Source organism: Diadema antillarum, unplaced genomic scaffold, assembly GCF_040938485.1.
Source record: "Diadema antillarum isolate AM-2024a unplaced genomic scaffold, OU_Dant_1.0 seq00002155_RagTag, whole genome shotgun sequence".
In the NCBI taxonomy this organism is placed as follows: Eukaryota; Metazoa; Echinodermata; class Echinoidea; order Diadematoida; family Diadematidae; genus Diadema; species Diadema antillarum.
Window position 1 is genome coordinate 62,186 of NW_027272794.1, and position 13,580 is coordinate 75,765.

The following is a 13,580-nucleotide window of genomic DNA, read 5'->3' on the forward strand; positions in this document are numbered from 1 at the left end:
TTCAGAAACGTTTTCCCATGATATTGGTGTCACAGAAAAAACAGACTACAAATACGTTTCTGAAAAAAAAAAATGAAATAGGACTCAGAGAGCAAAAAGGTGGCACAGATAGCCAAGAGTGACTCACTGGCACTGATCCTCCGTGAGTTTGGAGCTGTCAGTGCAGGAGAAGAAGGTACCGCGAAAGAGCTGCACCCCGATGCACGCAAACATGAAGACCAGGAGCAGTGTCACTAGCATGATGTTGCCGATTGTCTTGATGGCAACGAAGACACACTGAACCACATGCTGCAGGGAGGGAGGGAGGAGTGAGGGGGAGATGGATCAGGAACGAGGGGAAAAAATATTTATGTTTCAAAAGTCATCATCATAATTGTTTGGTTGTCTCACTATAGCACTGATTTAATTGTTGAAAATTCTTATTTCTGTCTCTATAATTATCCTTGGCATGGTTTTCATTAATTTTATCATCATTACTGCATTAGTTGAAATCGTACTTACCACCGAACTCATGTCATTGCCATTATCATTTGAAACTGCAATGTTACTCCCATCATTATCAACATCATCACCACCACACCACCACCATCATCACTAATGTCATTCATTGTTATTTACATTATATCACGATCATACTGTCAACACTGTCATCCATCTTTCCATAGTCACCGGGTTCCATCATTATTCTCATCAAGATCGTTATGAAGAAAATTCTCAATATCATCATTGATATCATCATCAGCACCATCCTCACCATCATCATCATCATCATCACCATCATCAAAATAATTATCTTTCTCGACACGATCATCATCATAATTGATGCTATAACTCATAACTGTCACCTACATGTATCTCTTCTTCATTGTCATTTATTTTCATCCTCCTCATTATCATCATCATTCCCACCACTATCAATGTGTACATGGTTCTTGATACTATCAGTCCTATTATCATCATCATCGCTATCACCATCACCACCATCATTGTCGTCATCACTGGAACCATCACTATCTTCACTGCAATGAGACCGAAATCATTCCACCTATTGGATGGTGTTACCACCGACAATGGTCCCGAGTCGGTCTCAGTCCTTCCTACCTTAAGCCCCTTGGCTCTGTTGATTGCCCTGAGTGGCCTAAGCACCCTGAGAACCCTCAGGATCTTCACAGCAGAGATCTTCTGACCTCTGCAGAGTGAGTGAGAGAGAGAGGGGGGAGAGAGAGGAAAGAGAGCTAATCAGTTTGTGGGGAAAATATCTTGTTCAACAAGAATGAACAAAAAGATACACCATTGCACTGATTTTCATTGTAATGATCAAATTGGAAAGAAAAGTATCATAAATTGTATCCTGGATGGTGAGGGGGAGGGATGAATTGATGTGAAATGTGTTTCATTTTATAGAATGTATGAATGAACATATGAATATATCTGTTTCTCCTTCCACCAAATATGACAAAATTTCACAGTCTGAATAAGACATAATCGTCTTAATGACATATTTCAGATAATGTTTGGATGTTGTAATCTTCACATTTGACATTTTGACAACAAAATGGACAGACCAACATACATCAAACATACATGGACAGGTAGGTTAAACAAGATAGAATACATTTCTTAAAACATGTAGGGACATACATGTCAGTCAACTTCAAATGGCAGATGACAGCAGAAAAGGAGAGCTTTAATTGCAAACAGAAAGTAAGGACTGTGTACGTTGATGGCTTTAAACATGACTCCACTTACCTGAAGATTATTGAAATGTACGCTACTGTAACAACCAAAAGATCCAGCAGATTGAAAGAATTACGACAGAAGGCACCTTTATGGAGTACCAGTCCATAGGCAACAACCTAGAAACAAAACAAAACAAAACAAAAATTTTTCAGGGAAATAAAGATACTAAAATAGGAGTTTAATTTCTATTATTTTTATAATCTAACTACATAGAACAAGGTACAATTACCTCAACGTAGACAAGTAGGGTTATGAAGTAGAGTTAAACATTTCATATGGCCATATACATTTCTCTATAACTTCTGAAGTTATGAAACAAATTATAAGGTGATCTAACGGCATTATTCTAAAGACGTGGAACAACTGGTCTGGTAGTAAAAGTGCAAAATAGTCAAGAAGAATGTAAACCATTAGATGTGCCTTCCGTTGCGCCAGATTACAAAATGATCAAAGACAGAACTTATCTGTAGTCATGTACAGTGATAGTACATTGTATATTCCTTGATGAATCAGAGAATAGTTTAATTGCTTACCTTTAGTAGAATTTCGATAGTAAATATTGTTGTGAATCCGTAGTCAAAAAAGTTCAAAATCTGTTGGAGCAAGAAAGACAAAAACATGATAAATAGCTGAACTGATGTATTTCTCACTGTGCTATCTCCAATGTGCATTTCCTGGTAGTTGGATATACCATGAGGAAATACAGTCAATTTGAATGTCATCAAAGTTCACAGTTCAAAACTTGACTCTCTTCTCTAATAGTGTACATGACTTTCAGAGTGCAAAAGTCATTACACTCATGCTACATATCGTCGGTTGAGAATGATAAGGGCTTTAAGTTGCCACTAAACCCATAGTGTTCGAGACAACTTAATGCCCTTCTCATTGTCAACAGACGATATTTTGCAATCAACTTGCGACATTTGTTGCAACACAGTCCTCAAGATGAAATCTCCATTGTACCGACAAATATGTGATCATTGTGTTAAGACACACCTACAGATAGGAATACTCCGTGCTCTACAGTTTTCTACCCCCAGAGAGATCCATAGTAACTTAACCCTTTATGTGTCAGGGACTTTGATGCGTATGTACAATGTTATATTCCACATACTATTAAAAAGAATCTTGCTATAGGATTGGTCAAGAGCTGATCACATGATAAAGCGTAGTTTTGCCCATCACATCACCTGAGAAGAAAGGTTCGTTACACTCTACGATAGTCATTTTGTTTCGCTGATATCTTAGTCCACACAGTCCTAACGCGTGATATAACTTACAATTTTGAGTACGGACGAAATGAAAGTGCGTTGCACTGTGGTCTATCATTTGACCTGGGTCAAGTGATAGACCACAGTGCAACGCACTTTTATTTCGGTGCCATGTGTGGGGCGCGGAGCAAATTTGTTGTTTTGTCATCTACACGCATACGTCATAAAGACACTACGTAGCCTAAGCCCTGAGGATACCCTAAGACAGCTAAGACGGTTTCAGATGTGGAATAAAATGGGAATATCTAGGATCCTAGATGTGGAATATAAAGCAAATAATCAACTTTTAGTTTCAGGCAAAGAGACAAACTATCACTTCCTCGGCGATCTGAATGTGTACGCTATCTTTCCTCAGCTGTGCTTCGGAAAGAAAGCTACAGCCAGATCGCCTCGGAAGTGATAGTTTGTCCCATCACCTTCACCAACATTGATTATTTGCTTACTATCACATTTTCCTTGCCACCTGGCACTCAAAGCATGCACAGGGTTCAACAGCATATAATATGTTATGAATACTTACACCACTGGTCACCATTGTAGCTTGACAAAGTTTCAGAAAACATTGCCCCCCCCCCCCCATTCCCCCCCCCCTAAAAAAAAAGTGATATTCCCAAATAAATGAAGACTTTTGAATTGAACATTTTGAATTAGAATTTTAACATCTCAACCCCATCCTGCAATTTTTTTCAGGGTAAAAAGTTGTTTTGAAATTCAACATTGGCTAGTTTTATTGTGGCACAGTACTGTAATGATTTGAATACACCTATGGTGTTTAAATACCTAAACTCCTTCTTAAATTCTTTATGCATCTCAACTTCAGAGCTCAGTATCTGATTACTAGCTGTGTCTGTTTGATTGGGGGCTTCCCTATCATTTCTGGGGTGGGCTATTGGAAATGATTGGATCAAGCCGTGCATGCCTAGAAAGCTTTGCTTGTGTAGAATTTAAAGATATTCACACATGGCATATTGAATTATGCCTGGAAACTTTACCAGGCCTTCATAGCAACAGATCACATATGTCACCCCTTGTAAGGTAACATATGAATGGAGTCAAAAGGGTCTCTGACTAAGATCCTGATGGGTTGAAAGCTCAGGCCCCTTACTCCATTGGATTGCCACTATTGGATAAACAGTTTTCAGTAGATTTTTAGGGCTAACATGTAAATGATAAAATCAATACAAAATCCCAGTTGAAAGCCCCAGACATTGGTATGAGTGTATGAGAGGTAGGAAAAGGGTTTCACTGACGTTATTTCGGGTCTTGGCCTTGTCCAACGGATCCTCAGCTGCCAACATAGCACTGCTGACCAAGATCAGAACTAGCACCACGTTGGTAAAATAAGGATGGTTGACTATTCTATGGCATAGACACCGGAATCTGAAGACAAAATTTGATATACATATCAGGAATGGCATGACATTGACATGAAATGGCAGATATTTATAGCAAGATAAGAGCGATAGACATCTCTGTAGAAGTAACATCAGAACTAACTGCATGTTGGTAATAATTACGGATAGTCAACTATTTTACATTTATGTACCACTGTTAGCAGCATTTTTGATACCTAAAGGATCGTTGAGAATTCTATTGCATAAACAGTGTAGATTGACAAGAAAGTGAGGCAGCCATTAGTAGTCAATTACCCTAACAAGCAGACAATGGCAAGATTAGTATTGATGATTTTCTATGTAAGATCTTGCACAGCTAGCTACACTAGGACCATAATGCTGGAGGGGCAGTTACTTGTCTTAAAGCAGACAAAACCATAGCAAAGTTCAGGTAATCCCTTCAAAAAAATACCTGAAAAAAAAAACAACACTAGGCATTAACCACAGAAAGCGCAAGTTTTTGGAGATGAGAATGTTTGCCTGTAACAGGGCATAAATGTCAGATGGCAATCATGAACATATCTGTAGATAACCTGATTATAGGCCTCCACACATTTTTTATGTTTTGCGCTTTTTTACTAGCAAACAGGATACGTCTCAAGCTTCATTCTACCTCCTGTAAAACAGCAAGAGGTCCTAACCTTAGTTTGCAATGCACAGAGGGGACACATACTCTAAGAGACAGCTTCACAAAATTGCCAGAAATTTTCGCTTCAAGAGCAGAGAACCACCAAAAGTATAAAGCAGTGATGGGAACATAGAATGCTAATTCTCCCATTGAGTGTGCCCGGCTCATACCTGTTTGTTGGAGAGAATATAAAAAGGGACTTTGTTTTTGGCATAGGTTGAGTCTTAAGGTGAGTGTGTCATACCTGTTTGTTGGAGAGAATATAAAAAGGGAGTTTGTTTTGGGCATAGGTTGAGTCTTAAGGTGAGTGTGTCATACCTGTTTGTTGGAGAGAATATAAAAAGGGAGTTTGTTTTGGGCATAGGTTGAGTCTTAAGGTGAGTGTGTCATACCTGTTTGTTGGAGAGAATATAAAAAGGGAGTTTGTTTTGGGCATAGGTTGAGTCTTAAGGTGAGTGTGTCATACCTGTTTGTTGGAGAGAATATAAAAAGGGAGTTTGTTTTGGGCATAGGTTGAGTCTTAAGGTGAGTGTGTCCTACCTGTTTGTTGGAGAGAATATAAAAAGGGAGTTTGTTTTGGGCATAGGTTGAGTCTTGGTGGGTATGTTGAGTTCTGACAGTCTGCGGGGTCTCGCTGAGGCCGTCGTCAGCGTCTCCACTTCTTCCTCCTCCTCGTCGTTTTCACCCGGCTCTTTCAGCGACTTCTTCACATCGTCTTCATCTATCACCTGTTGGTGGATGTCAAGAAAAAGGTAAGCAAGTGTTATATGCTTCCTCAAGTATCATGTGCCTTAGTAACTACAGACCTTTCTTCTTCTCCTTAACAATGTTGTCATGCTGCTTATCTTTTTCCCATTAGTTCATCACAAAAAAAAACACAACAGCACAATACAAAAATTAAAAAAAAATCAACACAGCTCAAGAAAGACATCAAGAGCAGTCATGAAAAAGAATATGCATACATAGATAGATGGCTGTAAATATATAGACATGATACAGAGAGAAAGATAGATGTATAGACAGATAAATAGATAGATGTATGAATATAGATAGACAGATAAATAGATAAAATGTAGGTATATATCAACCAGTACACATCATTTAACAGTGGCAGAAAGAAAAATGTAATGTCTCTTTTTGAAAGTCAGACAAAATACATGTATAAAATCATGAAATTGCTGCTCATGATCCAAGTTCAAGACTGCTGGTTTCTGTATAATCATATCACTTTAAAGGACTATATTTAAGACCTCTCAGTGCCATATGTTTAAAGATAAAATAGAGCAAGCTTTGCAAAGATATGCAAGTTATACTGAACTTTCTTCAATTTGCTGTTGTACATGTAGCTTTCTTGTAGCTATGTGTTGTTGTTTCTTTTTATATATCTGAAGGCATACTTACATGAGCCTTTTCTTCACTGTCTGTTGATCTGCAGAAAAAGAAGATTGATAAACAGGTGACATTAACCTTTTGTGTGCTTTGAGTATCAAATGGCACAGAAAACCCATAGCTTTGTGCACATTGTCAAAAGTCCCTGGCACAGAAAGGGTTAACAGATAAAAGGCAAATGAAGGACATAGAGAAAGGAGACAAAAAAATTAGACTCACTCTTTGTTTACAGGAAACAGATGAACCAAGTAATAAGTCCTGTCAGAATTTACAACATCTTGGAGGTGATAGGTATATTTATTGATGCATTCATCCTCTCTGAGGTCCTGCTCTCTAAAACTTTACTGTCAGTGATGCAATTATGTGACTACATGTACAATGTAGTTGTAGCCGAACAAGGAGAGGCACTTAGTATCCATGCAGAATTCTGTCGCAGTCAATAAGCTACAACAACATTCACCGTCACAATTGCATCAGGAATATTTCATGGAAGTGGACAATGAATACTTCATCATGTAGTAATTCTAGATCTGCAATTGTGATTCTAAAGAATGAGTTTTCTGTTGTTCAAGGAAGCAGTTCCTTTCATGAAAGAAACTATGGAGTGAGACTATGTTCTAATGAACTGCAAGTTCTTGCATACCTTTGTTTTTTTTCCAATTACAAAGACAACAGATTAAAAAAAATACATCATAAGCTTGATAGAGCTTTTATCATAGCAAACATACTGTACAGTGTAGCTGCACTACTGCACCTAAGCATATGGTTCTCTCAGAAACAAAAGAAGCGTGATTAAAGACACTTTGCTGAAGATGTGGTTGAAAAAAAAAATTGGTAATGAATTTGTTTCTTTATTATGCAACTCCAAACTGACAAACTTAGCTAAGAAAAATCAATTTTGGCATGACTATACCATGGGATTTCATTAACACCTCTTCTAGTGGGAAAAGTGACATTAAAGCACTATTTTGCCAAGTTTATTTTCAAGGGTCAGGATTGGCAAGCAGCTGCAGCAAAAGATGACAACTAAGGATGGCTTTATCACAGTTTCCAAAGGTCGTAACTGAATGTGAATTGTCAAAATTCATACATCTGATAGTACTGTACAAGTGGAAATTTTCATGTATTTGCATGACAATAAAAGCGCATAAATTTTTGTACTTCTTATACGTTGTACGTAACTCTAAATGTTTTGATTCCACAAAATTAAAAACCTGCAAAATTTACAATGTATCTCACCCAGCTGAGTACTAAAATACACACTCGGAAAAATTTTTGCTTTTAAAAATTTATTTCATGATATCTATTCCTCAGGAGATGACCATAACTGCTATACTCACTTGCTTTTGTGATTGAGAGACCCGTCGGCCTCTTTGCTAAATACTGCCTTGCGCTTCTCTTGCAGCCTCTTTGGACCTCGGATGACCCCTTTGGGGTCAACTCCAGGGGGCAGCTGCTTGGAGAGGTCAAACTCGTTGGCTCTCCGGATGGACTTGTTACGCTTCTCCTCCTCCTTCTCCTTCTCTAGCGCAGTGAGGGACTCCGCATCGGCCAGGTTGTCGACGGCGATGGCCAAGAATACATTGAGAAGGATGTCTTGGTTGTCAGGGCAAACATAGTCAAGGAAACTACAAATGTGTAGCTCAAAGCATGACTGTGTGTGATGGATATATCCCTCCATCAAATACCAGGGTAATGTAACTGCATTATGATTATGATAAAGCTAAGAGATGGAGGGGATACCAATTCATGTGTTGGCTACATTAATTATTATGAGTCTCATCAAAATATCACAGAAATTGTCTTCGCAAAAAGTAACTACATTTAGGCCTACAAGCCATGGCAGTCACATAATGAATCCCACAATGGAACAAGATTAATAGTTTGCTTTCTTCTATTTTCACTTGGTGAAAACTAACTAGCATGGAATGAATATTTCATCCCAGGTAGCCCCGTTGACACATCATAAACACCCTCTTCATCAATTGTGGCTACTCCACATCTGGCGTCCGCATCAATTAATCACAGTAAGAACAAGTTAAAAATGAGTCATGAAGCTCAGTTGAGCTCTCCAGCTTAAAACCTCTGATATCCCCATTAATAATCAAAAGTGACAAGGGTACGTAGCCTACAAATATGATACATACATCATGGATTTACTGTGATCCCTCCACATTAATTTGGACACTGGATGAAATAATCTCCACATGAGAGAAAGGGATACAGTTTCCACAAATGTAGAGTATGATGAAGTAGGTGCTGGCCAGAATGCCGATGGATTTGACGCCTCCATAGGCCTGTATGCCATCATACATCACCTCATTCCAGTCCTCACCAGTTAAGATCTACAGGGTGGGATGGTAAACCAATATACAAATAGTGACGGACAGTCGATCAATCTCATATTAGGAATCTTTTTAAGTATTGTATAATACAATTGTACCAGATATTACACAATCACACAGGAGGAATTAGGCGTTGCTTTGCTCTTCAAAAGGCATTTGACATAGGATTATTTGACTGCTGCTGGCAGACAAAGTTCTGATCATCCAAAATAATTTTTCTTCTGTCTTCTGTGAAATGCTGTGTCAATAGATATAAGACGATACATACAAAGTATCACATAATCATTTCTTCTTTCTTCCAGGAATTTTTTGTCCTCATTTTCAAAAGCTCTCTTTTTGCAACCTTCTCTATACAGTTATTCATACATTTAATCTACTCATCACAATTGCCTGAACGCAGATACACAGACACACAACCATTTCAATACCCACCCATCTTTCTATCAATCTATCAATCTAGCAATGTACAATGTATCTCTCTATCTCTCTATCTATATCCATTTATCTATCTCTCTATTTCTCTACTCAAATGTCTGCCTGCATCCACAGCATATTTACTTTCTATCCATCTGGCATCATTAATTTATCCTTTTCACCTTTTATCTATCCTTTCATCCATCTGCCTGTCAAGCAATTTGTATCAATCTATCTCTATATCTATATTTTTATCTTTCATCTCTCTATCTGTCCTCCTGTCTTTTCATTCAATTTGTTTCAATCCATCTTTCTTTCCTTTTACTCTCTGTCCATCCTCTTTATCAATGTTTTAATCTGTCTCTCTATCTTTCCTTTTATCTCTTATCTCATTATCCATCTGTCTGCTTGTTTGTCTATTTTTGTCAATCTATCTCTCTATTGATCCTTTTCTTTATCATCTATCCATCTACCTGTCTGTCAATCAATTTGTATCAATTTATCCCTCTATCAACATTTCTGTTTTTAAAAGCTCTCTATCCATTTACCCGTCTCTCAATCAATTCATATCAGGCTACTGTAAAACATGATATATTCATGGCATGAAATTTTCGCAAATTGGAGCCGACGGCCTTTTTCTTGGCAAGAAATTTTCGTGAATTGCCACTGGCATTCACTGCATATAGCGCAGACAAGAACTTTGGCGTGCATTTAAATTTCACAAATCTTGACACTCACCAAATTCGTGAAATTAAAATGCATGCGAATATTCCTCGTTTTATAGTATCCTTCTATTCTTCTATCTCTCATCTCTCTATCCATCTGCTTGTGTTTAAATCAATTTGTATCAATCTATCTCTCTATCCTTTTATCTATCTCTCACCTCTCTATTCATCTGTCTGTCTGTCAATCAGTTTTTATCAATCTTTCTCTCTATCTATACTTCTATTTTACATCTCTCTATCTATCTACCTGTGTCTCAATCAATTCATATCAATCTATGTTTCTAATCTTCTACCTCTCTTCTTTATATCCATCTGCCTGCTTGTTTACGCCTGCAGGATACTTCTCTCCCACTTTTGGGCCCCATTTCATAAAAAGTCAAAATGATAGCAACTCTTGCTGGAATGGCAATTGTCATGGTAACGACAAGAAACCAGCTTCCTGATTGGCTGTTGCAATGGATCAGTTGCCATTCCAGCAAGAGTTGCTATCCTAACATCCTTTATGAAATGGGGTCCTGATCTGCGTGATCCCCTCACCTGGAACACTGTAAAGAGAGACTGAAAGAAGCTATCAAAGTTGCTCCTGGGCTTCAGTTCGGTGCTCTCAAAGTTGAAGTGTCCGCCAAAGACCTGCATCCCGAGGAGGGCGAAGATGAGGATGAAGAGGAAGAGGAGGAGCAGGAGGCTGGCAATTGAGCGCATACTGTTCAACAAGGATGCCACGAGGTTTCGAAGGGAAGTCCAGTACCTGGTGGACACAACAAAGAGCAGAAATAAAACAAAACAAAGGCAGAAAAGGAAACCATGAATGACTTGTCTATTTTTTTCCAGAAATGTGACAGCCCAGTGGCTTGCAAAGCAGGAATGTTATCAAAGATGTCACAAGGTCTCAAAGTGAATTCAAAACCTCGAAAACTGTAGGCCATAGCTGAAAAAAAAAAAAGTTAGGTGGAAGTGTGAATTCTGTGCCATCAGCAAGAATGCTTCAAGGCTTTGGATTGGTTCTGAAGGAGTTAACCCTTAGAGAGTTCCTGGACAAAATGTCATCAATATTACTGTCCTAGGGGTGCCAGCATCCACCCAGAAAAATGAAGGAGACTTCAAGGTGTGTAACAACATATGTCTCAATGAGAAAAAAAAAATTCTTAAATCATAGACATTTTTATATTATATTATATCCAGACATGAAAGATATGGAAGATTTCCAATATAGAATGAAAACAATGTGAAACAAAACAAGTTTGTATTAAGTGAATCAAGTGGCATCAAACAGGAACAAAAGATAAAAAAAATGACACCTAAAATGACCAGAGACTGGACAAGTAAGGGAGGGATTGTAACAATGCCGACCTGGTAGCTTTGAAAACCCTGAGAAGTCTGACACAGCGCAGCACGCTGATGCCGATGGGCGGGATGATGGAGGCGTAGATGAAGACCACCTCGATAATGCTGGAGCAGACGACGAAGCAGTCGAAGCGGTTGAAGAGCGAGACGAAGTAGCCTTGGAGTCCCAGGCTGTACATCTTGATGATCATCTCCACAGTGAAGATGACTACAAAGCACAGGTTACCAAAATCTGGATAGACAGACAAACAGACAAGAGTAAAGGGAAGAAATGACAGTTTGATTGCAAAATGGAGCTATACACACTGTAAACACCATTTTTAAACATTTTAACTCTTTATGTGCCACGTTCACATATTCTGCTCAAATGCGCAAACCTGCCAAAACTGATTGATAAATTGCCAAATGCCACAGTACAATTAAGGCGTTTCTTGTGATTCCATTCCTCTCACATATAACTTGCACTTCATACGGTGATTGACTAGCGAGCCACGTTTCACTATACAGCTTTCCTGCACTACATATATACTGTATATGTAAACTCAGGACTGCATTTTGCTGTTACCAAGAAATAGTACAGCTGTGGGTATAAAATGTTACTCAGAACACGGACAAGGTAGGTTCTTAACCCCATACATGTCAATGTTTGCAATCTCATCCCACTCTGTTATGTCATGGTGTTCTAAACTATGGATTCAAAATGACTTTTGGTGTGCATAAACCACTCGGCAATGCATGATTATTGAGGGGTATTGCAGACCAAGCATGTAAGCACTTCTGTGGGGAATATGCCATTTATGCTGTGATGTCCTAGAACTTTATCTGGAGTGTTCACGGCTGTCAACAAGCTCTAAATCGACACCCAGTGCACTCCAGCATCCAAAGGACTCTCTCTATGCTTCTATCGGAGACTTCTGTCGCAAAATCATGGTCAAAGATATCGGCCAAAATTTCCAAGGAGTTAAGACACAAAACATTTTCTTCTTACTTGATACTCAGTAGTGCATGCATATCACACACATGAGGAGACATCTACTCGTCACAGTCTATTTATACTGTCTGTCTCCAGACGACACAAAAAAGAGCAATGATGCCATTTTTTCTCAAAATCCATGAGATATGGGGATAAAAACCCTACACATCTGTCACAGCATGGCAAAGAAGCGATAATGAAGAATGCCGCAACAGCGTACCGTATCTCAAGGTGCACCTGTCCACTAAGCATTTGACCCATCAATTATTGGCCACTGGAACACCTGCGCCCATGTATTTCTCATTACTTTGACAATGTGTCACTGATCCTTAGGGGAACACATAAAACACCCAAAAAAAAGAGACAAATTGCACATCCCTCAAATGTCACCCGGAGATGCCCATAATCTGTCGCAAAAAAAAAAAAAAAAAGAAGAAGAAGAAGAAGAAGAAAAAGCTGTCAAGAGCAAGGATCAATCAGAAATAGCCCAGTCAGCTTCAACACCTATCCAATACCTGCTAGGAAGTCACACATAGTACAACAACTGTAAAGTCCTTCAAAGACTTTGAAGAGAAAAAGAAAATGAGGGAGACAGAAAGGTTTGGAGGTCATTAACAGTAGATCACCCTCAACACTTCATTTGACAGTTTATTTTACCACTGGATTCTAAACTTTGAGAGGAAGAGGACTCGGCTATGTAAAAAGGCTGGCAGTTATAATGGGGGCTGGTGATACACTAAACATTTCTGCTACTTTGAGCCATAAAGGTTAAAACATTTCTACTACAACATTGCTTTTGGTGGATTGCACTGATGATTGGCAGCTCTGCTCATCATCTGGAACCCCTTTTCAGGTGCTACATTATGATTAAATCCTATGTTTTTAAATATCTCTGGCACCATGTTAAAGTAGTATATTTATTTTGCAGTGACACTATAACCACCTTGTATACATAATGTATTGATTTGTTGATTCATGTGCCAACTGATTTTCACCTTATTTCTACAGGCCGGAAATTACCGAGCTTTGTTCCAAATAAAAAGTTCATTTCGTGGTATACACTTGTGTAAAGCCACCCTTCTTTACAGTTCATGTATCACCATATATTACTATTAACAGGACTTAATCTATCGTCAGCCAGGTTATTCAGGGCCAAGAGCTGACAACCCTCACTAGTAATCTAGGAATGGAAGAAGGGACAGCTATTTACAACAGTGCAGCTAGTTAATCTTAAAGAAACAAACAAACAAAAACGTTGACCCATTACGTATAGATGTCATGCATGCTGAGCACTAAAATGTATGAGAAATATTCCATCTATGAGACATCTGTCTATACAAACTAGGGTGAAAGTTCT

General features: G+C 38.5%; 1 protein-coding gene across 1 annotated transcript in view; it reads right to left on the bottom strand.

Annotated features, from left to right (window-relative positions):
* Positions 1 to 13,580, bottom strand: part of LOC139714075 (muscle calcium channel subunit alpha-1-like) — a gene marked incomplete at its 5' end in the record, with an annotated part of 79,867 nt that overhangs the window by 43,378 nt on the left and 22,909 nt on the right. The window contains 11 exons of the mRNA XM_071625801.1: positions 128 to 288; positions 1,102 to 1,189; positions 1,750 to 1,856; positions 2,274 to 2,333; positions 4,262 to 4,391; positions 5,574 to 5,761; positions 6,435 to 6,462; positions 7,763 to 8,018; positions 8,647 to 8,767; positions 10,444 to 10,654; positions 11,257 to 11,482. Coding sequence (XP_071481902.1) covers positions 128 to 288; positions 1,102 to 1,189; positions 1,750 to 1,856; positions 2,274 to 2,333; positions 4,262 to 4,391; positions 5,574 to 5,761; positions 6,435 to 6,462; positions 7,763 to 8,018; positions 8,647 to 8,767; positions 10,444 to 10,654; positions 11,257 to 11,482 — 1,576 coding nt within the window. The remainder of the gene's footprint in view (positions 1 to 127; positions 289 to 1,101; positions 1,190 to 1,749; positions 1,857 to 2,273; positions 2,334 to 4,261; positions 4,392 to 5,573; positions 5,762 to 6,434; positions 6,463 to 7,762; positions 8,019 to 8,646; positions 8,768 to 10,443; positions 10,655 to 11,256; positions 11,483 to 13,580) is intronic.